A 27,494-nucleotide genomic window follows, 5' to 3' on the forward strand; every position below is an offset into this window, starting at 1 on the left:
GTCAAGACCTTGTGCCATAAATAGTCTAAATTCTTGATTTAAAAAAAAATATTAAATTTAGCTCATTTTACCTGAAAAGCATTTCCTTATTTATTAAGCACACTACAAAATTGCGTGAAACAGAATGATCAGGAAAAATAAGAACAATAACATTAGTTAAACACATTGCGTCACTATCTGATGATGAAACTCTTATGCATCATTTGTACTAATCAGAGGATATTATACAGCATGAATCATACTGTCACTGATTTACAAATTAACTATATAAACAGAGCTGAGAAGCATGGTCAATAGCTCAGAAGTGAAACTGAGGCAGAGAACCTTAGACGAGGATGAAGACCATTTCGTTTCTCCTGTTGCTGTATGTGGCCATCTCCTCTGCTTTTCCTGTGGCTCCAGAAGCAGAAGATGAAGGAAAAACCCTACAGCTTGTAGAGGTAAATATTTTTCAGTGCATTTCTAAGTGAAACATAAGGAAGTCCGAGAGATAACTATAACTGAAATTATTTTCACAGAATATGGTTTGAAATTAAAGATGTATCATTTTGCAGAGGTTTCAAGAGAAAGCTTTTCCTATCAATCTAGAATATGTGTGGAAATTATGTGGAACTTGTTTACCCAAAAGTTATCTGAATATTGAATAACTTCACTTTTGATGTTGTCAGCAAAGTAATAACAAAACTACCGAAGCATGAGTTCTAGCAGCAAGGCTCTGTGGCTGTGCAGAAATAGTCAAACTCAGCAACAATTTACATTTCAGAATGTGCTTTGAAACTTGTGATATGACTGGTCTCAGTAACATAAGGGAAGAAACTTGCTTGAATCAAGCATGTATTTCAATGTTTTGCTGAATGGATCTTTCATGGAATACTTTGAAAAAAAGGAAAATACAGGAGAAATACAACACTTACATAGACACAACGCTATTGGAGACAAAATTGTTGAAATTTAGTAGGAAGACCTGGGTTCCTAATATAATATTTTGTAGCTAAAAATAAATGGCATGATTTGCCAAGTGCTGACTCTCTAGCAGTAGTCACCTGTGTCACGGTTTAAAGCTGGGCTGGCTATTAACCAGGTGGCAGATGCTCTCTGTTAACCCTCTCCCCCCGCCTAAGGGAAAGGGAAAAGGGAGAGAGACTTATGGGTTGAAAAGTTAAAACAGTTTTAATAAACTATAATAATGAAAAAGAGTATAATAACAATAGTAATAGAAATAATCAAATATATACAAATATATACAAAGCCAAGACTGAGAGCTTGGAAATCCTCCTCAGGCAGAGTTGCTCCCCCAGCACAGGCAGAGGGGAAAATGCAGTACCTCCCCCCAGCACGGGCAGAGGGCAAAATGCAATAGCTCTCTGCCATCACACCTGCAGGCTTTTAACTGGAAACTGGCAAAGCTGGTACCAATCAGTGGGAGACAGGAGGGCCCCTCCCTCCTGGGCCCCACCTCCAGGAGGCAGTGGGTTAGTGATAAATAGGAAAGTGAGAATGACATGTATGGGATGGAATACCTCATTGGTCAATCCTGGGTCACCTGCCCTGTCCGCTCCTCCCTGCAGGTGCGAGCCCCCTTCGGCTCTTCACTCATAAGCAGTGAGGAATTTAGCAGTGACCTTGGTTTCTCTAAGACTAATTGGCCTGGTTTGGGCCAAACCAGGACATTCCACCCCTTATTCCATACCATTCACGTCATACTCAGATCACCACTACCTTTTCATTTTCAAATATATATATACATATCAGTAGTTTATGATTCTTCTCTATACAAAAAGTTCATTAAGTTCATTTGGTTCAGGATTGTGGGTTTCCATCTGGCTAGCAGTCTCTCAGCAGTCTCTCTGGCTAGCAGTCTCTCTTTCGTCATGGTTCGTGCCCACGGGTTGCAGGTTAAAGATGTCAGACTCGAGGAGGTTACTGGACGCCACTTGATGAAGCTAGCTCCGGTCTCATCACCACTGTCTTAACCTGAAAGACACTTATGCAGTAACAACATACAGTTCAGACTTAAATAGTCTCACCCAGAATCAGATCACCCTCAGGGACACATCGGACTTCACCATCTTGCAACATCACCCACCAAGTACATCCAGGTCCCTGAGCAAAAGCAATCCCACGAATGGGTTTACCTTTGCCCTTTACAGGAAGAATCCAGACAGTTTTTCCCAATAGATTCCTTTCATGCACCACAGGGACTTTATCTCCTTCTACTGTATGTAGAAGGTCTGACTGAGCAGGGCCAGCTCGATTGATAGATCCCCTGGTGTTAACTAACCAGGTAGCTTGTGCCAGATGTTTATCCCAGTTTTTAAAAGGTTCCACCCCCCATTGCTTTCAGGGTAGTTTTTAACAGCCCATTATACTGTTCAATTTTCCCAGAGGCTGGTGCATGATAGGGGATGTGATATACCCATTCAATGCCATGCTCTTTGGCCCAGTTGTCTATGAGACTGTTTTTGAAATGAGTCCCATTGTCCGACTCAATTCTCTCTGGCGTGCCGTGTCGCCACAAGATTTGCTTTTCGAGGCCCAGAATAGTGTTCCGGGCAATGGCATGGGGCACAGAGTATGTTTCCAACCATCCGGTGGTCGCCTCCACCATGGTAAGCACATAGCGTTTACCCTGGCGGGTTTGAGGGAGTGTGATATAGTCAATTTGCCAGGCCTCCCCATATTTATATTTCAACCACCGTCCCCCATACCACAAAGGTTTTAACCGTTTGGCTTGCTTAATTGCGGCGCATGTTTCACAATCATGGATAACCTGTGCAATAGAGTCCATGGTTAAGTCCACCCCTCGGTCACGAGCCCATCTGTATGTTGCATCTCTCCCTTGATGACCTGAAGTGTCATGAGCCCACCGAGCTAAAAATAGTTCACCTTTGTGTTCCCAGTCCAAATCTATTTGGAACACTTTAGCAGCTTGATCCGCTTGTTGGTTGTTTCGTTGTTCCTCAGTTGCCCGACTTTTAGGTACGTGAGCATCTACATGACGTGCCTTCACGACTAGTTTCTCTAGCCGAGCAGCAATATCTTGCCACAATTTAGCAGCCCAAATAGGTTTCCCTTTGCGCTGCCAGTTGCTTTGCTTCCACTGCTTTAACCACCCCCACAAGGCATTTGCCACCATCCATGAGTCAGTATAAAGATACAGCCTTGGCCACTTTTCTCGTTTAGCAATGTCTAAAGCCAGCTGGATGGCTTTTACTTCTGCAAATTGACTTGATTCACCTTGTCCTTCTGTGGCTTCTGTGACTCGTCGTATGGGACTCCATACAGCAGCTTTCCACTTCCGATGCTTTCCTACAAGACGGCAGGATCCATCGGTGAACAGGGCATACTGCTTCTCATCCTCTGGTAATTCATTATATGGTGGGGCTTCTTCAGCACGTGTCACCTCCTTTTCTGGTGGCATTCCGAAGTCTTTGCCTTCTGGCCAGTCCATGATCACTTCTAAGATTCCTGGGCGATTAGGGTTTCCTATTCGAACCCTCTGCGTAATTAATGCAATCCATTTACTCCACGTCGCATCAGTTGCATGATGGGTAGTGTGAACCTTACCCTTGAACATCCAGCCTAGTACTGGTAATCGAGGTGCTAGGAGAAGTTGTGCTTCAGTACCAATTACCTCTGAAGCAGCTCTAACTCCTTCATATGCTGCCAGTATCTCTTTTTCAGTTGGAGTGTAATTGGCCTCGGAGCCCTTGTATCCTCGACTCCAAAATCCTAGGGGTCGACCTCGAGTCTCCCCTGGCACTTTCTGCCAGAGGCTCCAGGTAGGACCATTGTCCCCAGCTGCGGTGTAGAGCACATTTTTAACATCTTGTCCCGTACGGACTGGTCCAAGGGCTACTGCATGCACAATCTCTTGTTTAATCTGTTCAAAAGCCTGTCGTTGTTCAGGGCCCCACTGAAAATCATTCTTCTTTCTGGTCACTTGATAAAGAGGGTGTACAATCTGGCTGTAATCTGGAATATGCATTCTCCAGAAACCCACAACGCCTAAGAAGGCTTGTGTTTCCTTTTTTGTTAGTTGGTGGGGACATAGCTGTTATTTTGTTGATCACCTCTATCGGGATCTGGCGACGCCCATCTTGCCATTTAATCCCTAAAAACTGGATCTCCCGGGCAGGTCCCTTGACCTTGCCCCTTTTTATGGCAAAACCAGCTTTCAGAAGAATTTGGATTATTTTCTCCCCTTTGTCAAAAACTTCTGCTGCTGTATCTCCCCACACAATGATGTCATCAATGTATTGCAAATGTTCTGGAGCTCCACCCTTTTCTAGTGCAGTCTGGATCAGTCCGTGGCAAATAGTAGGACTGTGTTTCCACCCCTGGGGCAGTCGATTCCAGGTGTACTGGATACCTCTCCAGGTAAAAGCAAACTGCGGCCTGCACTTTGGTGCCAAGGGAATAGAGAAAAATGCATTAGCAATGTCTATGGTGGCATACCACTTGGCTGCCTTTGACTCCAGTTCGTATTGAAGTTCTAGCATGTCTGGCACAGCAGCACTCAGCGGTGGCGTAACTTCATTTAGGCCACGATAGTCCACAGTTAATCTCCATTCTCCATCAGACTTTCGCACTGGCCATATAGGACTATTAAAAGGTGAGCGAGTCTTGCCAATCACTCCTTGATTTTCTAATTGTCTAATCAGTTTATGAATGGGGATCAGGGAGTCTCGATTGGTGCGATATTGTCGTCGGTGCACCGTGGCAGTAGCAATTGGCACCTGTTGTTCTTCAACCTTCAGCAACCCCACAACAGAAGGATCTTCTGAGAGGCCAGGCAAGGTAGACAGCTGTTTAATGTCCTCAGTCTCTACAGCTGCTATACCAAAGGCCCATCTATACCCTTTAGGGTCCTTGAAATACCCTCTCTTGAGGTAGTCTATGCCAAGGATGCACGGAGCATCTGGGCCAGTCACAATGGGGTGCTTTTTCCATTCATTTTTAGTTAGGCTCACTTCGGCCTCCAATACAGATAACACTTGAGATCCTCCTGTTACTCCTGAAATACTGATAGGTTCTGCCCCTTTATGATCCGATGGCATTAGGGTGCACTGTGCACCAGTGTCTACCAGGGCTCGATACCTTTGTGGTTTTAATGTGCCAGGCCATCGAATCCACAGTCCAATAAATCCGGTTGTCCCTCTCCTCCATCTGGCTGGAGGCAGGGCCCCCCTAATTAAGAAATGGATTCATGCTGCTCACAGGGACTGGACCTTCATTTCTCCTATTCACACTTGGGAAAAAATGATTTGAGGCCCATCTACCCTGACTGGGGTCCTGCTCATTGGTAACTGGAGCAGCCATCCTTCTAGAAAAATTCTCTCTGGTATTTCTTTTAGCTTGCAACTCACGTACTCGTGCCTGTAGGGTACTGGTAGGTTGTCCATGCCATCTGTTCATGTCCTCCCCATAACCACGCAGGGCAAACCACAGGATACCTCGTGATGTGTTCCGTTTCCTTTGAGCTGGTCCTGTAGGAGAACGTTTTCTCTTAACAGCTGCAATGCGCGCCTGTGTAGGTAGAGAGTCAAGTTTATTCTCGATCATGGACAGTTTGTCTGACAGTTGTTTAAATGAGTCCTTGTTTTCCTTAGTCAGTTTTTCCACAGCCGAGACACGGGCCTGCAGTGGGGAAGAAATACTATCTTCATACTGTCGCATACAGTTAGCCATTTCGCCCACAGTAGAACGTGCCATAGCATCTTCTCCCCAGACTAATATTGACAATGTATGGGTATATGTCGGTGGAGCATTCTTCACAACCTTCCGGAACATGGATCGGTTGCATTCCACTTCATCAGGATCTACAGGATCTACAATGTCCCGTGGGTGTCTATAAATGATCTCTTGCACAGCCAGTTCTCTAAGGTAGTTAATACCTTTTTCTATAGTGGTCCATTTGCTTAGGTGGCTCATAACATCATCTTTATAGGGATACCTGCTCTTTACAGCTGACAAGAGTCGCCTCCAGAGACTGACAGTGTTTGACTTTCTTGCGAGCGCTTTATCAATACCACCATCTCTGGACAGGGATCCCAACTGTCTGGCTTCTCTGCCATCTAATTGCATGCTGTCTGCCCCATTATCCCAGCATCGGAGCAACCAGGTAATAATAGGTTCACCGTCATAACGGCTGAAGTCTTTCCTTATATTTCTCAGGTCCTTCAGGGATAAGGAGTGGTAGGTTATCTTTACATCCGAGTCCTCTTGTGATAGTTCTGCTTTAGAAGGGCCTTTCTTCTGTGATGGGTCTGCTTTAAAAGGACGATCGAGGAAACCCCCATCTGTGTCAGGCCCTAACTCTGCCTGAGAAGGGCCCTCACCTGGGTCATATGATGGCTCTGCCTTAGAAGGCTCTGAGTCATCATCCTTCACTTCACGAGCTGATTTCTTTTGGTATTTCTTCCTGGTTACAGGAGCAATTGGTACAGATTCGATAGATGCTGGAGTCTGAGTAGATGCAGTGGCTGTCTTGGGAGTGCTGAGAGTCTGAGTAGCTGCAGTGGCCATCTTGGGGGGTGTAGCAGCTGTGGTACAGGCTGCCGAGGCTTCAGTGGGTTTAGTGGCTGTAGCGGCAGTACACACTGTAGGATCTGAGGTGGCTGCATAACACCTACAACTGTCCCTGCACCGATATTTAATCTTATCCCACATCAGAAACACATTCAGGACAACCAAAAATAAAAACATGCCACCTAGACAGCACCATCCTAATTTCGCAAAATCTAGTGGAATCAGCTTGGCAGAAAAGGAGAAGGTACTATTTCCCGAAGTAAAACTGGAAGTGTAATCATTAACAGAATCAGCTAAAGGATGCCTGGAGCGTGCAGATGAAGTTGCTGCTACTGATTCACGATTAAAGCTGCCCATCATTGTGTCATAGAGATAAGAGATCGGAATATTAACTGCCCAGTTTATCACAGCATAAATCAGTATCAAACCCCATACCAAAACAATACATTTCGACCAGCGCCCACTGCTAAACTGCATGTAAACATTCATAAGAAGCAAGCAATAACACAGTGCCCACGGCAGGTAAGGCATCATTGCAATACTCAATTGTGAAAGAAACTCCATAAAAAGATGAGATAACACAGCATTCAAAAATGACATCACCATCTTCACTATCTGTTTTAACTTTCCAACCCCTCGTAAATCTCAAAGGAAGAAATCTGATATTCTCTCAGCTGAGCTCTCTGGGTCTCCTCCCACCAGAGCCAGGATTCAACTTATCAGAGCAACCTGTTGGAGCTTCTCTCGAGCCCCACGTTGGGCACCAATTAATCTGTCACGGTTTAAAGCTGGGCTGGCTATTAACCAGGTGGCAGATGCTCTCTGTTAACCCTCTCCCCCCGCCTAAGGGAAAGGGAAAAGGGAGAGAGACTTATGGGTTGAAAAGTTAAAACAGTTTTAATAAACTATAATAATGAAAAAGAGTATAATAACAATAGTAATAGAAATAATCAAATATATACAAATATATACAAAGCCAAGACTGAGAGCTTGGAAATCCTCCTCAGGCAGAGTTGCTCCCCCAGCACAGGCAGAGGGGAAAATGCAGTACCTCCCCCCAGCACGGGCAGAGGGCAAAATGCAATAGCTCTCTGCCATCACACCTGCAGGCTTTTAACTGGAAACTGGCAAAGCTGGTACCAATCAGTGGGAGACAGGAGGGCCCCTCCCTCCTGGGCCCCACCTCCAGGAGGCAGTGGGTTAGTGATAAATAGGAAAGTGAGAATGACATGTATGGGATGGAATACCTCATTGGTCAATCCTGGGTCACCTGCCCTGTCCGCTCCTCCCTGCAGGTGCGAGCCCCCTTCGGCTCTTCACTCATAAGCAGTGAGGAATTTAGCAGTGACCTTGGTTTCTCTAAGACTAATTGGCCTGGTTTGGGCCAAACCAGGACAACCTGCTTCTCTGGGAGTCCTAGCTGTGTAGAGTCTCACTGCCAATCTCTATTTCCTTGAGTGAGACCAGTGAAGTTATAAGCTTCCTCATAAGTTTTGCTGTTACAGTAACAGGGCAAAATAAATAAATGTGGAATTAATTATTAATAGTAAATATTACACTTCAAGGACATTTCTTCATATATTCCATCAGTGAAACAATAAATTCAGAAAACTGTGTGAAATCTGTAAGTCCTGTCTGACTCTTCACGCCAGTTCCTGGAGAAAACAGTCTGTTCTGGCTTCTGGTAAACATTGGGCATGGTGATATTGGAATAGTTCAAGATAACTTAGAAAATTTAAGTGTGACTGAAGACAGTACTGATATGCCACAATGCTCTTCTTTTTTTAAATTCTGTTTCAGACTTATCTACAGAATTTCTACAATCTTCAAAGGGATCACCAGCCTCATTTAAGAAACAAGGGTGAAAATCCCCTTGCTGCAAAGCTCAAGGAAATGCAGGAATTCTTTGGACTAGAAGTGACCGGGAAACCTAATCTTGACACTTTGGAGATGATGAAAAAACCCAGATGTGGTGTACCTGATATAGGGCAATATGTGTTCACAGCAGGGAATCCCAAATGGAAAAGAAATAATCTGACATACAGGTAACATTTCCTAATCTGGTTCAAAAAGTTATAAATCTAGCATCCCAGCTTTGGGGGGTCTGAAGTGAGTACATTATGCCATATACTTACATTCAGAGTGATAAACTGATTTCTGGAAAAAGACAGGCACACTACAAGAAAGTATCTAAAATGAAGTCATTACTAATTTTCATTCATGAAAGATAAGTCTAAGATTTCTGACTTTTGAACAAGTTATTATTTTTCAGCTAAAATACTATATTCTTAACAATATATAATTTGTTGGGTTTGCCTTGAAGGATTTTGAATCACACCCCAAAGATGAGACAAGCTGATGTAGAAGAAGCAATCCGAAAAGCTCTCAGTGTCTGGAGCAATGTGACACCATTGACATTCCAAAAAGTTGAGGACAAAGAAGCAGATATAATGATCTCTTTTGCTTACAGAGGTAACATTGATACCTTTATGTAGTAAATCATGTCTGCAATCATAGAAATAATTTAGGATTCTAACTGATCCTTTCACTCTTCGTTTTAGACCACCGCGACAACTCTCCTTTTGATGGCCCCAATGGGCAGCTGGCTCATGCTTTCCAGCCTGGTGAAGGTATTGGTGGTGATGTGCATCTTGATGAGGAGGAAGCCTGGACAAAAGATGGAAGAGGTAAGGACTTTGTAACTGGATTCATTTATGCAGTTTTACCTTGTACAATCCTAGCTCATGTGATGCTTATTTCATAAGCCTGACTGCAGGCAAAAAGTGAGCAAAAGTGGCAGAACTTGTCCTTTGAAATTGTTTTGCTCCCTTTTTTGCCATTTGTAGGAATCAATTCACAGAAAAGAGATCTATAGGTCATAGTGGTTTATAATGGCAACTAAGCACTTAAAAATACTTTTTTTGTTCAGATGAAGCCTAAAACTTGGATGCAGGAAGACCTGGCTGTAAACTTCTCAAGTCAAATCCTTTATCTTTCTTAGCCTAGCACTTCGAAGTTTGGTACTAACTAGGGTATGCGAGTATCACCAAAACTGTCATCTCAGGGTTTATTTTGAAGGGTTTTTTCTGTTGGATCACTGAACCTCCACATGTTGCTGGCATGATCCTTGATCTGAGCAGTTTATGTGATAGCAGGAGAAACAGGGTTTGTGTTTAAGACACAAGGACACTAGAGAAAGGACAATGAGACCACAATTAAGGTCTGACATTCTTTAAGTACACATATAGGTCTTCTGTTACAATATTTTTGAGTTGATAGCATTACTTACTGCCTCTCTTGTACTTGTAGCGTATTTTGGGAGGATGCATAAGTGTTTCCCATTTAGTCAACTATGCCAAATACTAAAACAGATTTTATCTTGTTTCTTATGATTTTTATCCTACAGGATACAATTTGTTCATTGTTATTGCCCATGAGCTTGGCCATTCGCTGGGTCTGTCTCATTCAAACGATCCTGGAGCACTGATGTATCCAACTTACTCCTACACAGACCCCAATGAATTCCTTCTTCCTCAGGATGACATTGATGGCATACAAGCCATCTATGGTAAGAAAAAATATTTTTATTTAACATTTCTACTCGGGAGGCTGGTAAACAGTAATAAGAATATATTTAAAATACACTTATCCCACCAAAATGAGAAGTTTAACTGTTGCTGAGCAATGGATAACAAAAGAGAGAAAATTCCTGGAAGCTAACTTCAGCTGAAGCCCAGTTCTGCAAAAAACTAATTCTGGAAAAGATAAACTGAACCAGTTTTATCAACATGAAAAGCCTGCTTTTAGTGACAGGCAGACCCTTCGTTTAAAACCATATGCCTTCTCATTCTCTGTAAAGAAGGTTCTTGGTGTCCTCAGAGACCTTCTGAACACTGTCTTTATATTTCTCTGTACTAAAAGATAAAATATTCTTCCTATAGGACAGTCTAATGCTGCTGTGCAGCCAACAGGACCTGTAACTCCACAAGCTTGTGACCCAAATTTGACATTTGATGCTATTACTACCCTACGTGGAGAAATAATGTTCTTCAAGGGCAGGTAACAACAAAAAGCTTATATATTTTCTCTTTAAAATATTTTAAAAAAAAATCTGTAATCCATGAGGGAAAACTGTCCTTTCAGAATGTAGTACAAAGAAAAACACTAGAAAACCATGATGTATTTATACAAGCGAGAGTTCTCATTAACCCCAAGAGCCCTAGCTGACAAGAGCAGTGAAGCAGATGAGGACTTGTAGATTGTTTTCCAACTATTCTGCTTCTGCGGCCACTCCTGTGACAGACTTGTCTCTGAACTCGATTCAACTAATAGCAAAGCAAGAGCATTCATATATCCCTCAGCAATGTGTCCATGGGTCCTACACTATAACCTTTCTGCTAGTCCTCAGTACAAGAGCAGGGGCAGAACTGAAAGCACTGTTATGTAGAAAGATTTCTGTTAGGTGGTTACTGAAACCAGTTCTTAGCCTGCCTCTCCTGCAGAGAAATAGAAGGGAATAGAAGAGAAATATATTAATCTTGCCTGATTTTTGGCATGTAACTGAGGTACTAAAATTAAGAGTGAAGTCACTCTAGATTTCCTTTACATTCAATGGAGGGAGATATTCACACCCATCTCCCTCCTGTTTTACTCCAGGAGCTATACTAATTGTTTTGCACTTATGATAGCAGTGGAACTATTTTACTACATAAATTTTGTTTAAACCAGATATATGCTGCGCAAACATCCTGCAAGGACAGAGACAGAGCTCAATTTTATCTCACTGTTCTGGCCAAAGTTACCATCAGGAATTCAAGCTGCTTATGAAAACATTGAGAGGGATGAAGTTTTACTTTTTAAAGGTAATGGAATCTGAAATTCTCTACTTTTTCTAACCAGTTACTCCCTGTTCCTTTGCAAACTATGTGACTATAGAAGTCAAAGTGTTTTTTAAAGGAAGATCTGTGAAACAGAGAATCTGACAAACCTGCAAATAATTAAACCAGAGCATCATAGAGTTATAGTGCTGTAAGGGGTCTCCAGAGGTCATAATCCTGAAAACTTGCCCCTCTGTTATAGTTAATGCTCTGAAAAACAAGACATTAAAATAGTTTCCCTTCTTCAGGTCTAGTTCTCTTCAGGTAAAAGCATTATGCTTTGTGAAGAAAGATTTTTGCTGAATTCAGTTGTCAAATGCAGGCATTTGTACACTACTGTTACTGACATGCTTATTAGCATTTTGTGATATTTTGAAAAAAAAAACAAAACAAAACAAATGTTGGTGGAAAAGTGTACTGTAAGAGGAAAATTGTTCACTGAAAAAACAATCAGTCCTTTTCTTTAAAGGTCTCAAATATGCTTTAAATGTCTCAAATAACTTCATTATGCACATATTACAGTACATGATATATTACTTTATATTAATATGTTCATTGCATCTAAAATTACCAAAGCATTTTGATTAGACATATGCCCTTCTTAATAACTTAATTTAAAGCACATTGTCTAGTTTTTAAAATATTATATGTCTCTATAATCAAACAGCATATTACAGGAATTTAATAAACTCAACATCCCAATCCAATGTCAGTGGATTAACTCATCAGCCTCCAGCCCTCCCCAAGCTGTTACCTAGACAAATACTTTATGTTAATCTAGGAAAATCTGGGAAAACTACTGTCTATACACCATATGATTCTAATGTTTTACTCATAAAAACAAAAGACATTTCCACTGTCTTCATGATGTAGTCCTAGTGTAAGAATTAGAACCATTTTCTAAAGTAATAAACTGAAAGGAATAAGGTTTACTACCCATCTAAAACACAACTAAATGTTGTTTATAAATAGCAAAAACTAATTAAATGTTCTTATATTTTTCAGAGGATAAATATTGGGTTCTCAGGGGATATGACATTGCACCTGGCTACCCTAAATCAATCTATCGTTTGGGGTTCCCAAAGACTGTTAAAAGAGTTAATGCAGCTTACAGTGATGAAACCACAGGAAAAACATACTTCTTTATAGCTGACAGATACTGGAGGTAAGATTTAATATTCATTTACCAGAAGGTATATTTTCACTTGTCTCTGAGGACTGATGCATTATTATAAAATTCAAGTGCAATGATGTTTAAACCAGGTATATTCCAGAAATTTAAACATGATTCTCTGGAAGTTTAAAAATTTTAAGCATTTGCTAGGAAATGTCAACTTTTCCATAGGATTTTTTTGCCATTCATTAGATTCCTGTGGCAGGAATGTAGTTGCTTCCAACTGAATGAAACATTTACCCAATAAAAGAGTGATTTTCTAGTAAATTATTCACTTTTTCTTCACAACAGTGCTGTTTTTCTGTGCAATGTTGTGATAGTGTCCACTTTTCATTCCCATTTCAAACAAAATGAACTGCTAATAAAAAGTGTTGTAATTGAATTTCTCTATGAACAAACTGTAAATACTCTCCAATTGTACAGCTGGTCATATTTATAATTTAAGTGTAGCTCATGACAAATTTCAGAGAGTAATTTTGTCTCAGAAGTACATGGTTGACACTAATATAAGTATGTTTCAAGACTGTGCTACCATCTTCTACTCCCAAGATTTATGTTTTGCTTTTATACTGAACTGTATATACAGTGCCTCGAAATAGAAACTCATTTTATGTGCCAGTGATGGCCAAGGCTCTGGACAGGCCAGAAATGCATGAATATATTCCTGGGCTGCATTCCCAAGGTCCCTGAGAGCCTTGTTACAAACTTTACCTAAGGCAGGATTTTCAAACCTCAAGACATTCATAATGTGAGAACCTTAATATGTAATAGGAAGAATAAAAAAGCTACTTTAACTAACCTTTATAAGACTTCTTAGTAACAGCAGAGTTGCATATGTGTATGAATTTGCTTTGGACTTTCAAAATATTGTCTGCTTCCTCACAAATTGAAATGATGTTTCTTGTGTTAAGATATGATGAAAACAAAAAAACCATGGATCCTGGTTATCCCAGGAAAATATTCTCCGACTTTGGAAAAATTGGCAGAGTTGATGCTGCTTTCCAGAAAGATGGTAAGTAAAACACATCTTTAATATGGATTTACTTGAATATTTGGGCTTCTGTAGATAGAAGCATTTGTTTTCAAAAACCTGTTTTCATTAACCTTAATGAGATGGAAATGAAAAATAGCAAGTATACATGGACTGTTTATGTTGGGGTTTTTTTTCCAAAATACTGAAAAGAAGTCACCTATGAAATATAATTGGATTAAATTTTATTTCTAGGCTATGTCTACTTCTTCCACAGAACAACTCAGTTCCAGTTTGATCCTCGTGCCAAACGGATTGTCAGCCAAATGAAGAGCATCAGCTGGTTTAATTGTTAATCGCAATGTTTTTCCATATGCACACTGTATGTTTTTATGTGCTGAATTTTTCAGCATTTCATGACTATCAGGTCAGAATGGATTTCTGCCCAGATTCTGTGGGAGTATAGTCTTAATAATTATTTATTGTAAAACAAATACATTTATATAATTTATCACAATTTCACCTGCTACATTAAAGTTTCCTAATAAATTGTGTTTGTCACTTCCTTGTGTCCTTGGTGTCTTATTTGCACTAATACTCAAGAGCCAAGTCTAGCTTCCAAGCACTAAAAAATGTATTCTGGCATGAAAGGTCAGATCTATTTCCCAAAGCCAGAGAAAGGAGCAGCCAGCTGGCTCTGAACTCCATCACTGCACACAGGCCCTGGTGAAAATCCTATGGGTAATTAGGCAAGTTGGGGCTCATTAGCATCAGTCTACAAATCACGCTTCCACTTTCTGTTCCTCTTTCTCCAGCTTCCACTCCTAGTCTTCCCTCCAGAGTGTACGTCTTTGCAAGTGTAGATGGGTTTTTTTTCCTCATGTTTTAGGGTTTAGGAAATGGGTTTAAACCTGGAAATGTAGATTAGAAAGGACCCCTGAAACCACTGAAACTAGTCCCCTGCTATCACAGGTAGCTACATCATATAACGGATAAATAACCCTTTTTGCTCAAGGCTCACTCAAGTGCTTACTACTCCAGTAGTTAGTAAATCCCTCCTAATTTCAGTGGGTTAAAGCATGAAGAAGTTTGCTTAAAAAAGAAAAACTCTTGTCCAAAAATATTTCTGAAACAAAAAGTTCATGAAAAAGCTTGACTTCCAGCTTAACTGCAATTTTCTAAAATATCCTGAATTAAAATGGTGTTTGAAGGGTTATCTACTTTCTCGTTAGTATTTGTAGCTCAGCTGATAACATTAGAAGCCATATCATAGAACCATAGAATGGTTTAGTTTGGAAGGGACCTTAAAGGTCATCTAGTTGCAACCATATGACCATAACAAAATGTATTAGCTCATACTACATCTGTATTATTTGACATACTTCAGAGGAAGGTTTCAGGTTACTGTAGTAGAAGTAATTGAATTTTGAGAAAAGAACATGTAACTTTATAAAAACCTAGCTGTTCAATTTTTTTAGTACTTACCTGTCTGTATTAGAAGCCTGTTAAACTGTATCTTTTAAACTGTATCTTTCATAAATAAAGAACAGGCTTGGTAGTTCTTATCTTCTTAAATTCAGGAGTAAAAATTAGCCTAAATACTGCTCAAATATAGGAAATTGTGTAATTGAAAATTATCTTGAATATATTATATTCTTTATAAAATATTTAAAATTATTATAAAACAATAATAATAAAATTAAATTACAGTAAATCAGATTTTTTTTGTGGATTTCACTTGACCAGGAAGACTGAGAGCTCAAAATGAAGTGATTTCTTTGTGAGAAATATTCCCCATACTTATGTGAGTGATTTTTTTCCTTTACCTACGTGAGTGTGGCGATTGCTCCATTCCAGCCACACCATTAGGAGGAGGGCACATCTGGTGCCAGCTGCTCTCGCCTGCCTGCAGGCACTGGCACAAGCACCGCTTTCAGTAATTTGGACTCTGGGTGTTGTTTCCAGCCCAGTCCACACAGTCACCTGTTATTTTCTTACTCTTTTTCAATAAGTTTATGGTCCTATTTGTTAATTACTGTACTATGGTAGAGTACCGTACCACTCCCTAGTGTCTGGTTATTGTTTTTGTGTGTAGTCATAGCCCATATTGTTATTAACCAAGACAGATTTGCCCAGGCAGTAATCCAATTCCCTAAACATGTCTAGTGCATTTGAGATGCTGTAGGGTATCCAAGTCACCCATGCAGGTATGAAACAGGACTTCTGGGAGACCAGCACTCCACAGAGCCTACACTGTCTCCAGACATCTATGTTTGGGTGTTTGAATCCTGCCCTCTCACAGGCTGCAGTCTTTGCTAAAGGTTTGCCAAGGGTCAAATACATTATTTGAACCATTTGACACTGTCTTATGTTTTTCACTCAAGCGGAGTAATGTTTCAGCTTTGTTGACCCTATGGTAGGATTGAGCCTGCAAGGTAGTGGCTCAAGTCAACTGCCTGAACAGGTATCTAGTGCCAGTAAGGTGCCTGAAAGTTTCCAGCTGGCCTCTAACTACCGGTCTAGAAGCCACATGTCCTCTCTAGGCCCTAGGTCACAGCCACCAGGCCTGTGTCAATGTCTCAGGTGCACTAGACTGTCTCAAAAGCACAGCAAAACACTGTTTAGGCAGCTTAATCGCAGCCTAGGTGTTTTCATGTGATCTCAGGCTTAGAGTGGCTTTGTGTGATCTTAGGCTCTCATCATAGTCTATAGTGTTGGTCAAAACATTTGGTGAGCTCCTCAGAGCTGTACAAATCATCCTAAGTTTACCTCCCACTTGTGGTCAAATGAAATGCTCTCTAGATGCCATCTGACCATATTGATCAGATTTCTGTACATATAATGCAAGCTTAGACAGTTAACTCACATGCAGCCACCCATGTCATGAACACTTAGGAAAGGTGAATCCCTGCTGGCATTGTGTTAAAATCACCATTATGCAGCAGTATTGATGATTCCTGTGATGCTCTGTGTAGCATCACTTGGTACTACCGATGTGATGAGGAGAGGCAGCAAGCTTTCTGGGTTAAAACATATGTCATATTACTGCAGTCTGGATAAAAACAATTCTAGGATGAGAAAAGAAGTCACGAGGTAGACCAGCATCGACCAACTCTAACCAATGTCAAAGATAAGCACTAGGAAATCATAACCAGCAGCTTCTTATACAGCTTCTTCTTTTCCCACGCCTCAAGGCCAGCGACAGGCGTATTTGTGAAATATCTCTTGCGAAAAAACGTGCTCAGGCCTCTCTCCCATGAGCAGTGGGAACTGACTGCTATGTTGTGTAGGTGGTCAAGTTGCAAAACCCTAAAAGTGCTTTGAGTGACATAGGCCTGCATGATCTGTCACTCAAATGTCTTCTGAGTAAACACTAATGTAGCTTGAGCTGTTAGCTGAAAATAGAAATGTAGTCTAAATTAGTTGTTTAAGCTTCTCTATGTTCAATAAAGACAGAAAGAGCATGTATAGAGACCAGTTCATCCTATTCTAAGAGAGCTGGTTGAATCACTCTCCAGAGATATGTATTTCTCCATTTTCTATAGAATAATGTTTAACTAATAAATGTACAAAGTTAGGTGTAACTATTCTTAACCTAGCTGCTCTCATTGTCTTTATCATTCCATTGCTACACAGCAGACAGATGTTGGGATCTGATGGCCAGCCACAGTGGGAAAAAAGATAATCACTTCTCCCAGTTCATATCAAATCTGCTCATAGCACTGCCTTGATTTTTTACAAAATTAAATTCATATCAGTGAAAACATGTTTTCCAAAAAGGTGTTCTAGCACTACCGGAAAACATACTTGGTGCAAAAGCCACTGAACAGGGGTTTGTCTTTTGTGACCTACGCCATATACGTAGTCAGATAATAACACCGTGGTCATTCCTTCTAGCTTTAAAACCTTCGAGGTAAATTAATATATCCATTCAAAAACGTAAGACAGATCTCAAAAAAGACATTCTGTCCTTCTGGATAAACAGACATGTCATTTCCAGTATCAGTTCAGCCCATCTCAGAAAATTTGTTGTTTGTACCTCAGCTACAGAACTGAATGGGATCCAGGCCTCACGGGTCTCTTCCTTACAATACAATGAGAATAAAAACAAATTACGGGAAGGGGTGTTGTTTTGGTTTTTTATGGTAGCTGAGAAATGCCATTAACAAATAAGTTTAACTAACAAGGCTACATTGTGAAATTTGGGCTAGAAAATTCGTCATTAACTCCTCCAACTGGAGAAAAGTTGGCTGCAAGTGACAGCAAAAAAGCCAAAAACATGGAAGCAAGGATTTCCTGAAAAAGCCACAGTCCAGCATGAGGGTATTTCGTACAACTGTTTTGTAAATGTTGAGTACATGCTGTCAGAGCTCTTCTGAGGTGTCAAACACCTTCAGCTCCCTTTGCTGCCAGTGGAAGAGGAAGATCCTTGGCCAGCACAGGGTGAAATCCCATAATTTGTCACAGCTTGTGTGACTCTTGAAACTTCCTTTATTTTGAATTACTTAACACAGAAAATAATCATATCCCCTGTGGCTACTGTGGTTAAACTGAAGAAACTTTTCCTGATGCTGGATGGCCGAGCCCAGAGAGTTGTGGTGAATGGGGCAAAGTCCAGCTAGCGGCCGGTCACTAGCGGTGTTCCCCAGGGCTCAGTTCTGGGGCCGGTGCTGTTCAATATCTTTATAGATGATCTAGATGTAGGGGTTGAGTGCACCCTCAGCAAATTTGCAGATGACACCAAGCTGGGTGGCAGTGTCGATCTGCTGGAGGGTAGGAAGGCCCTTCAGAGGGATTTGGACAGGTTAGATAGATGGGCCGAGACCAACGGCATAAGGTTCAACAAGAACAAGTGCCACGTCTTACACTTCGGCCACAACAACCCCATGCAGCTCTACAGGCTGGGGGAAGAGTGGTTAGAAAGCAGCCCGGTGGAAAGAGACCTGGGGGTGCTGATCGACAGACGGCTAAACATGAGCCAGCAGTGTGCCCAGGTGGCCAAGAAGGCCAATGGCATCCTGGCCTCTATTAGGAATAATGTAGCCAGCCGGTCTAGTGAAGTGATCGTCCCTCTCTACTCGGCACTGGTGAGGCCGCATCTTGAATACTGTGTCCATTTCTGGGCCCCGCACTTCAAGAAAGATGTTGAGGTGTTGGAGCGAGTCCAGAGGAGGGCGACCAAGCTGGTGAAGGGTCTGGAGGGTCTGACCTACGAGGAACGGCTGAGGGAGCTGGGGTTGTTTAGCCTGGAGAAGAGGAGGCTCAGAGGTGACTTTATTGCTGTCTAAAACTACCTGAAGGGAGGTTGTAGTGAAGTGGGAGTTGGCCTCTTCTCCCGGGCAACTAGCAATAGGACAAGAGGACACAGCCTCAAGCTTCACCAGGGGAGGTTCAGGTTGGACATCAGGAAGAATTTCTTTACGGAAAGGGTTATTAGACATTGGAATGGGCTGCCCAGGGAGGTGGTGGAGTCACCATCTCTGGATGTGTTTAAGAAAAGACTGGCCATGGCACTTAGTGCCATGGTCATGTTGATAGGGTGGTGTAGGGGCAGCGGTTGGACTCAATGATCCCTGAGGTCTCTTCCAACCTGGTTGATTCTGTGATTCTGTGATTCTGTGTGATGAAATGGCAGATAGATAGATGATAGCTAGATAGAGAGATAGATAGCTAGCTTAGATAAATGAAGAGATACAAGATTATTCACATCCTTTAGGCTGTATTTATAGGGCAAAATCTTTTTCATTTATGTATATCTTGGATTCCACCAGTATAATTTAAAGGAAGCACACCTTTTCAAAAAGTTGCAGGGAAAAGGTGGGGAGTGATTTGGGGTTTTCATCCATTTTCCAAAACATCTAGTCTCACTTTATGGATCAATTTAAAAAGAAAACTTTCTGCTTACAGTAATTACTTCCAAAGTTTTTTTTGTTTGATGGGATTCATATCTGGTGCATGACTCATTTTCCAGGCTGAGAAGAGTTAAGTGTCCCTGTACATTTGGTGGCCCATTTCACACAGCTGAGTCTGGGCCAAGTAAAAGGTTTTGCATTTGTCTGCCATTTCATCTGGTGTGAAATTGCTCAAGTTCGCTAAAATCTGCGTAAAATAACTAAAATTGAGTTCCAGTTTTGAAACGGTAGCCAAGCAGCTTAGGAGTATTCAAATGCTAACTGACTTCAGATGTCTGTGAAATCAGACGGGTTTAATTAAGTTTTATTGTGTCAGCCAGCACAGTGTTGTGGAGTATGTGGAGGTAATCAGAGCATGATAAACTCTGAGTCAGTCTACAGCTGACTCTACAAAGCACTCCATAACCGTATGAACTGGGATGCAAGAGAGGATGCACACGGAGCAGAAAGCAGACTGCTCTCCTACCAGGACACAGACGAGAGTAAGAATGAAGGATCTTTCACTTTTGCTTTTAACGTGTGCAGCTGTTTCTAATGCTCTTCCTGTCCACATAGAGAAAGAGAACAAAGAAGAAGATGCAAAGCTTGTACAGGTAACTACACTGTCCATATCTCAGATCTATTGAGTCCTTTCTTTTTAGATATAATCTGCTTGTTCCAGCTACACAGCAGTTAGCTGTCTTTCTGAGACAATGCTATTAACACAGAACTCTGTTGCCCAAACAAACTAGAAATATCAAGTAAATAAGAGTCAGGGACAATGTTGTCTGTTTCTGTTTAGCTACGATCCTCAGGAAAACATCTGTTGTGCTCCAAAATCACAGGCGGATGGTTTTGCCAGCAAAGTACACAAACAATAGCAGTCCTAAGGTGTTTATTTAAGAAACAGATCAAAATGTGAAATGTGTTTGCTTTATTTTTTCGCTAGGACTATTTAAATAAGTTCTATGCTGTCGAGCCAGATCCAAATCAACTTGGATGGAAAATAAATGCTGAATCCACAGCTGAAAAACTTCAGAAAATGCAACAATTTTTTGGTTTGAAAGTGACTGGAAAACCAGACACTGAGACATTGGAAATGATGAAGAAACCCAGGTGTGGAGTTCCCGATGTGGGTCTCTATGGTGTTACTCTGCCAGGATGGAAAAAATACAAGCTGACATACAGGTAGTATTTAGATAATTATTTTTTGAGTTTAAATTTTGGGGTTGTGGGTATCCACATTTGTTATATTTAAATATAACTTCTATAGCAATTGTTTCCAGTTGGGAATACAAAAATGTTCCTCTTTCCCCAGCTGTTAGCTCTGCGTATTCCTGAGAGGGATTTCTGAGAATCAGTCTGTGTATTTTATATTTTCTGAGTCAACCATAATTTTGCCTGTCATGTATCACTCCTGACAAATGTTCTGTGAGCTAAACAGAAATATCAATTGCACCCTGTACAAGCCCCTTTATATTCAAAATCTGCTAAAACCAACAGATTAGTAGTCACAGAAACCTGAGGAGATTATTTTTTTCATGCTTAAGAGACAACCTCCTGGCTAAGGGCCATTTTGAGAAAAACTGGTACCAGGTACACGATTATTATTGTGAAAAAGACATGTTGGGTAGTTATGACATTCCTCAAACTCACTGAGTCCAAGGTGAATCTTGGGAGCTATTGGACTGCAAGTTAAATTTCTTCTTATACATCTCTGTTCATCGTCTTAACAATATTAGAGAATTTTTTTCTGCAAACACTAAGTATTATTACTTGAACCTTCATAACTGTAGAATTGTGAACCACACACCAGATATGAGCAAAGAGGATGTGGATAAAGCAATCCAGAAGGCATTTGAAGTGTGGAGCACTGTCACCCCACTGATCTTCACTCGTGTTAATGAGGGAATAGCAGATATAATGATTGCTTTTGGGACCAAAGGTAATACGCTGACTGCATACCAATGGTAAGATTAATTTAAAGATTTGCCAATAGTCATGCCATAAACTCAATCTTGTTTCAACATCGTATAATTTAGCTCATGGACATTGCCCTCGTTATTTTGATGGCCCTCTTGGTGTCCTCGCCCATGCCTTTCCACCTGGCAATGGTTTTGGTGGTGATGTGCACTTTGATGAGGATGAAGACTGGACCACAGGCTCAGCTGGTAGGTAAAAAACAGTTTCTGAAGTGTTATGCAGATGGGTAAAATTCTGTTTGATTTTATTTATGTGAAGGAATAGACTGAGATGAAACACAGCATTAACCATAAGAGCAGTCTGAGGATATTACAGGCCATCCTCCAACTGGGATAACTACAATGACGCTGATGTAACATCAGCCTGATCTACTCCACTTCTTATTTAACACTGGTAATTACGCCAATGGGACAACCCTTTTCAGATACAAATGCTACAGACATGGGCCACTCTTACCTGGGGGTTGATAGGGCCCGTGCCCACTCAAGTTTCACAACCCGTGGTAAATGCTTTCTAACTTTTTCCCCTCCTGGTGCACATGCTGGCACCAAGCCTGGCACTATCACACACTGCAGAGGAAGCACACCATGCCTTGAGGAGCTCTCGGAGGAGATCCTCACTACCTAAAAATCATTACAGCTACCAGTGATAATGAAGAGTCTTCACTAATAGTACCAAGATAGGCCCAACTATAGGCTGTTATAGCTTTACTCTGTATTCAAGCTAGGATGGGCTTATACATGAAAGCATTCTCCAAGCAATTTCAGCTGCCTGCCAGCAGCTGGGAGTCTGAACATGCTGTTCAGGCCACCCATGGGCTGAGATGAAGCACGTAGAGCTGAACACAGTTGTAGGCCAGAAGAGAGGGGAACACCAAGTGCTCAACCATCTAGCTGGGACTTGTTTGCTCCCCTCAACCTCCAGGCTGGCCATACAGCATATACTGCCTCTGACGTCCATCGGTACATGCGCACATTACCCTGTTGTACTTTAGACTCTTTTCTCATCCCATTTTGGGGATTGAAAACTGCAGAGGATAACTGCAGTAGGAGAATCGAGGTCACACTGCAGGAAAAGCACGGAGCTAACAAACAGGAAGGTGCTGTAAGAGCACTGCACGAGAAGGAGAGATGTGGGTTTACTGTGGTGGAAAAAAAATGAAGGATGAGGAGTGGACATGTCATGCTGATAAACTGTAATGCTTCCCCCACGCTAGGACCGAATGGGTCAACCCCAATTTTGCTGCTGTTCCTCAACAGCACGGCTCCAATGACCAGGAATTGCAGAACTCGTTGGAGAGGTTGGAAGGCTCGTGAGAGGGAAGGACTGGAAATATGTGTGGAAAAATTGAGGCTTTGTTTGTTTTTTTGAGAAATTGAAATCTTGGCTTCAGCCAGGCTTTCTTCGGCAATCAATGACCAATCCTCTGCTCTGCCACAGGCTTGTGATCTTCACTAAGTCTGTTGATATTGCTGGCTCTTGGTCTGCAGGGCAGATGATCATTCTTCCCTAATTCAGAAAGGCGTGTTACTTGGAGGGATGCATGTTGAAGGAAATACCATTTTTATCTATTTAGTGTATTAACATATTTCACTGAGAATGAGCATGGATAAGCACAATATTTTAAACCAATATTTTATTTGACAAAGATATAGAGAACCCATACACTTGGAAGTCCTAACAATAGAAAGTTAAATCATTCTGCTAACATTATGTTTTTCCTTGTCTACTCATGATCTCATCTTTCTTTCTCAGGTTTGTAGGAGGGAGGGTGACACAGAGTGACACTTTCGTACCTCAAGTGAGCACGGAGTGTATCGTCTTATCCTTGCCCTGGAGAGCTGTTAGTTTGATCTGACTCACTATCTAATCTGTTCTAGCTCAGCCAGGAAACCCTGCCAGGACATTCCTCAGAGCTGCACCTACACTCACCCCCAGACATCTACTCATGCCACACAAACACTTTCATGCCACACACTAACAGAAAGAACAGCAGGAAAGAGGGCCAAGTCACTCCCCTCTAGTGGGAGAAGAACATAACCTTATTCTATACAAAATATATGTTTACTATACGTTTATATGCATACTCTAGTGAATTTCAATATATTGCGTGAAAACTGTCACTGAGCAGTAGCCCTGTTGTGTTCACAGTGTATCAACCATTTTCAGATCCAAATTAGACTGATCTCTTCTCTCTGTCCATTTTTTAAGGGTTTAACTTGTTCCTCGTTGCTTCTCATGAGTTTGGCCATGCCCTGGGTCTCTCCCATTCTAATGACCAGAGGGCCTTGATGTTCCCCAATTATGCCTACGTCAGCCCCAGCGAATTTCCCCTCTCTCCAGATGATATAAGTGGCATTCAGTCCATTTATGGTGAGTAAAATCCATGCCTTAAAAAAAGAATTAATCAGGAGAGAAATAATCTCTTTCACAATGATTCTCCATAAAAATAATTGTATTCTCATAATATCAAAAATGCATTTATATATGAAAACCTTATTGTTTCTACAAATTTGTTGTATCCTTTCTAAAATGTCCCCCTTAGGATCTCGACCGAATGCCCCAGATAAAAGGCCAGCCACCCCTACCTCACCTAAAACTTGTGGCTCCGAGATATCATTTGATGCTATAACTACACTCCGACGAGAAGTCATTTTTCTAAAGGGCAGGTAAATATTGATACGACATTTGTCTCTGTGAGGTTTATTTCTCATGATTTCTACAAAGACGGAATATGTTGGTAGTTCACATGATTATGATTATGGGATTTATAATGAGACAAATGGAAACAAAACTATTAGCAGATATGAGTTATATTAACATTTTTCAGGATCCCCTGAAAAAACATGCTTAATTTTTTTTTACAGAAAACAATTTAGTCCCAAATGTATAGATGGTGACGCCAAGCAGTGACTTGAATAAATGCTACAACCAATCCCTAAGAAATTAGTATTTTCTACCATATAGTTGGACCAATCTCTCCTCCAGTCAAAGTCATCCAGGCATACAAAGAATAACTTACAGTCAGGCTCATCTGGAACCCTGTACCTCTCTTATATGGTACAGGAATAACCAGAATTTTTCAGCTACTTGTAACTGATGCCATTAATCAATCAGTACCAATGAGAAGGGTAATTCCAGAAAGAAGCCAGAATAAAAAAAGCCTCAGTTCTCACTGAGGGGAGTGTTTTCCTTTCTGACACATCAACCCAGGTAGCTCCACTGACAAGAAAGGGCTTGTAAGTCACAGCGTTGTTCACATTCTTGTGCATATATAGAAATGTCTGTGGTTTGTTACTTACTGCAAAAGCTGTTTCATGTTTAAATCAGGCACTTATGGCGAGTCTATCCTGATAACTCAGGAGCTGAACTTGAATTAATTTCTGCCTTCTGGCCAACGCTGCCATCTGGTATTCAAGCTGCGTATGAGAACATGAAAGATCAGATCTTATTTTTCAAAGGTGAAGTATAAGACTTTCTTTAAATTTTTCTTACCTTTAATTTTGTGGGAAGATGGGAGGAAGGGAGGGTAGTTATATGTGCATAAAATTCACTTTTCACATAAATAAAAAAAACCATGAGATTTCATCTGGTTTTTCTACAACCTGCACTAAGGGAGTGCATTTCTTCTTTTAGTGTCTCAAAATCACTGGTGAAACAAAATGTGGGGTTTTTTTTTTAACAGGCAATAAATTCTGGGTTATCAGTGGATATCAGGTGTTGCTTGGTTATCCAAAGAATATCAACACACTGGGCTTCCCTAAAGGTGTCAAGAAAATTGATGCAGCTGTTTGTAATAAAAATACAGGGAAGACAGACTTCTTCATAGGTGACAAGTACTGGAGGTAAGAAAAATTGACAAATGTTTTCTTATGATTGACGCCAATATAATCTGAATATAATTAAAATTGTCCATGTGATAAAAGAGAAAGTAGACCTTCAGGTAACTATATGTAACTAGGTAACTACAGTAATCCTACTTTTCAAAGAAATGTTTCTTTGACTCCTGTGCAGGGGGAAGAATATAGCTTTGACTTGTGAGAGCTTAAAGGTGTCCTGAAACAGGCATTCAAGATATGGACCTGTTTTGATGTATTATGCCTGGAAGATTAAAATATTCCAGCATGTAGAGAATTTTTACAAATACAATAGACAAAAGTATCTCTAGAAAATAAAGCTCTGAAAGATTCTGCTGGCTGGGCTGGGCTGGCTTGTGCCGGATTTCTCTGATGTCTGAAAAGTCCTGGATTATTTTAACTCTTTTAGAGAGATAGAAGTGATAGTTCTTTTTCCTTTCTTTGGCTGGTTAGCATCGGATTTGCAACATGCTTCTTTTAAATCCTGTTCCCAAGCTGACATGAGTGATTCCTGATACCTAAATACCAGGCAAACAGAAGCAAAAAGTCGTCTTTGGGAAGCTGATAGATTCCTCCTGTGTGCAAGGACAACGGCTGCAAAAGCCTTCTGCAGGCAACCAGGAGCGTGTGTGGGTCAAACAGACTTTATGGTGACTAATTGTGGGGTTCCTCAGTGAGACATACAGTGTCAGCTGGATTTTCAGCTGCATGTCATTTCCTGTCCTTTGGTTTTGGTAGTTTTGGAAAGAGTATTTACAATATCTTGCATCGTTATTTTACTGCTTTGGTCACAAGACAAAAGCATGTAAGAAAACCACAGCATGGGTTTCTTATCTAGTAACCCATTCTCTCAGCCTCACGTCCCTGTGAAAAGTATTTCTTGTATCCAAGGAGAAGTAAACAAAGGCTTCTTTGTTTGCTTGCTTTTTTCCTGAGAGGTTCCTCAAATCTTCAAGAACCTTTTATGTCCTCCTTTCAGCCCCCAAATTTAGCTCCATCTAAAATTTATAAAAATTGGCCTGGCTCAGTTAAGAACAACTTGATTGCATTAGAAATAAGTCAGCTTCCTTTCCTCCATCTAAATCTGTCAGCTGGTAGAGGTCTATATACAATATTATGTCAAAGTCTAAGAGGAGTTTAAAATTAATGCAATAAATATGCACAGTCATTATAGCGGGAATCAGCCTGGCCAGTTTCCACGTACTGCCTGTCAAATCCCTGCTGTCAAAAATGTGGGCCTTCCTTCAATTTGTCTCACTCTAGATGCTTCTTTGGAGCGGTGCCTGCCTTTGGAAAACACAATGGTCAGTGTATGCAGACATTTGTGCGAGTAGATAACTTTACTCTGTAATCCTAGTGAAATCAGTCAAACTACAGATGAAAACAGTACAAAATACAATTAACTTTTCAGCAGCTGGTTAATTCTTTGCAGAATTGATGTCTAAACTCTGTAAAATTATGTGTCTTCCTTCATATGATTTAGGTTTGATGAAAACAGCCAATCCATGGAGAAGGGTTATCCTAGACAGACAGTCGATGACTTTCCAGGAATTAGCCAGAAGGTCGATGCTGTTTTCCAACAGAAAGGTAAATTAAATGAGCTTTTAAATAAAATCAGTTTACTTGTAAAGAACATAAGTTCTGGAGTTATGATGAATGTCATTATTGCTGTATCCTGCAAAAGACAGAACTGAAGAGATGCTCTCCTGTGCGTACAAAGATGATGTTCCCTGCTTTGTCAGAATGAACCTATTTCTTGTATCCATAAAATAATGCTTTACTTTTTTATTTCCAGGATTCTTCTACTTTTTCCATGGATCGAAGCAGTGGGAGTTCGACCCTACTGCTAAAAAAGTTATCCGCGAAATAAAGAGTAACAGCTGGTTTAACTGTTAATAACATTAAACTTCCTTACACACAGCAAATGAGAATAAAAATCATTCTAGATTTCTCAAAGGTTGTTCATATATATACTGCTATACAGAAGAGGCAACAGGACTAGTGTTCATATATGTCTACTATTTTAATAAATCAGCATGTCAGCTGTAATTGTATCTCCAAAGGCTAGAACAAAACTGAATTTTTTTCCCCTGATTAAGTGAAAAACGTCCAACATAACTCATTATTTTATACTCCATGTGGGTTTTCAAATATTTTGGCAATAAACACTTTCAGGTTGATGTCAACTATTTTCTGCTTCATCTGTTGAAG

The 27,494-nt window shown here is 40.8% G+C and overlaps 2 protein-coding genes across 2 annotated transcripts; both read left to right on the forward strand.

Moving 5' to 3' along the window:
• Positions 1-335: 335 nt before the first annotated feature.
• Positions 336-13,908, forward strand: LOC137673575 (interstitial collagenase-like). Its single transcript, XM_068418466.1, has 10 exons — positions 336-440; positions 8,332-8,576; positions 8,855-9,003; positions 9,093-9,218; positions 9,938-10,099; positions 10,473-10,590; positions 11,260-11,393; positions 12,414-12,573; positions 13,494-13,594; positions 13,808-13,908. The coding sequence occupies exons 1-10, from the start codon at positions 336-338 to the stop codon at positions 13,906-13,908; spliced, it is 1,401 nt and encodes a 466-aa protein (XP_068274567.1).
• A 6,029-nt stretch (positions 13,909-19,937) lies between these two features.
• LOC137674371 (matrix metalloproteinase-27-like) lies at positions 19,938-27,179 on the forward strand. Its single transcript, XM_068419674.1, has 10 exons — positions 19,938-20,057; positions 20,393-20,631; positions 21,240-21,388; positions 21,486-21,614; positions 23,638-23,799; positions 23,972-24,095; positions 24,757-24,887; positions 25,112-25,271; positions 26,767-26,870; positions 27,079-27,179. Exons 1-10 carry the CDS (start codon positions 19,953-19,955, stop codon positions 27,177-27,179), a joined length of 1,404 nt encoding a protein of 467 aa, XP_068275775.1. The 5' UTR covers positions 19,938-19,952.
• Positions 27,180-27,494: the final 315 nt, after the last annotated feature.

This window comes from Nyctibius grandis, chromosome 2 (assembly GCF_013368605.1).
Source record: "Nyctibius grandis isolate bNycGra1 chromosome 2, bNycGra1.pri, whole genome shotgun sequence".
NCBI classification, from domain to species: domain Eukaryota; kingdom Metazoa; phylum Chordata; class Aves; order Nyctibiiformes; family Nyctibiidae; genus Nyctibius; species Nyctibius grandis.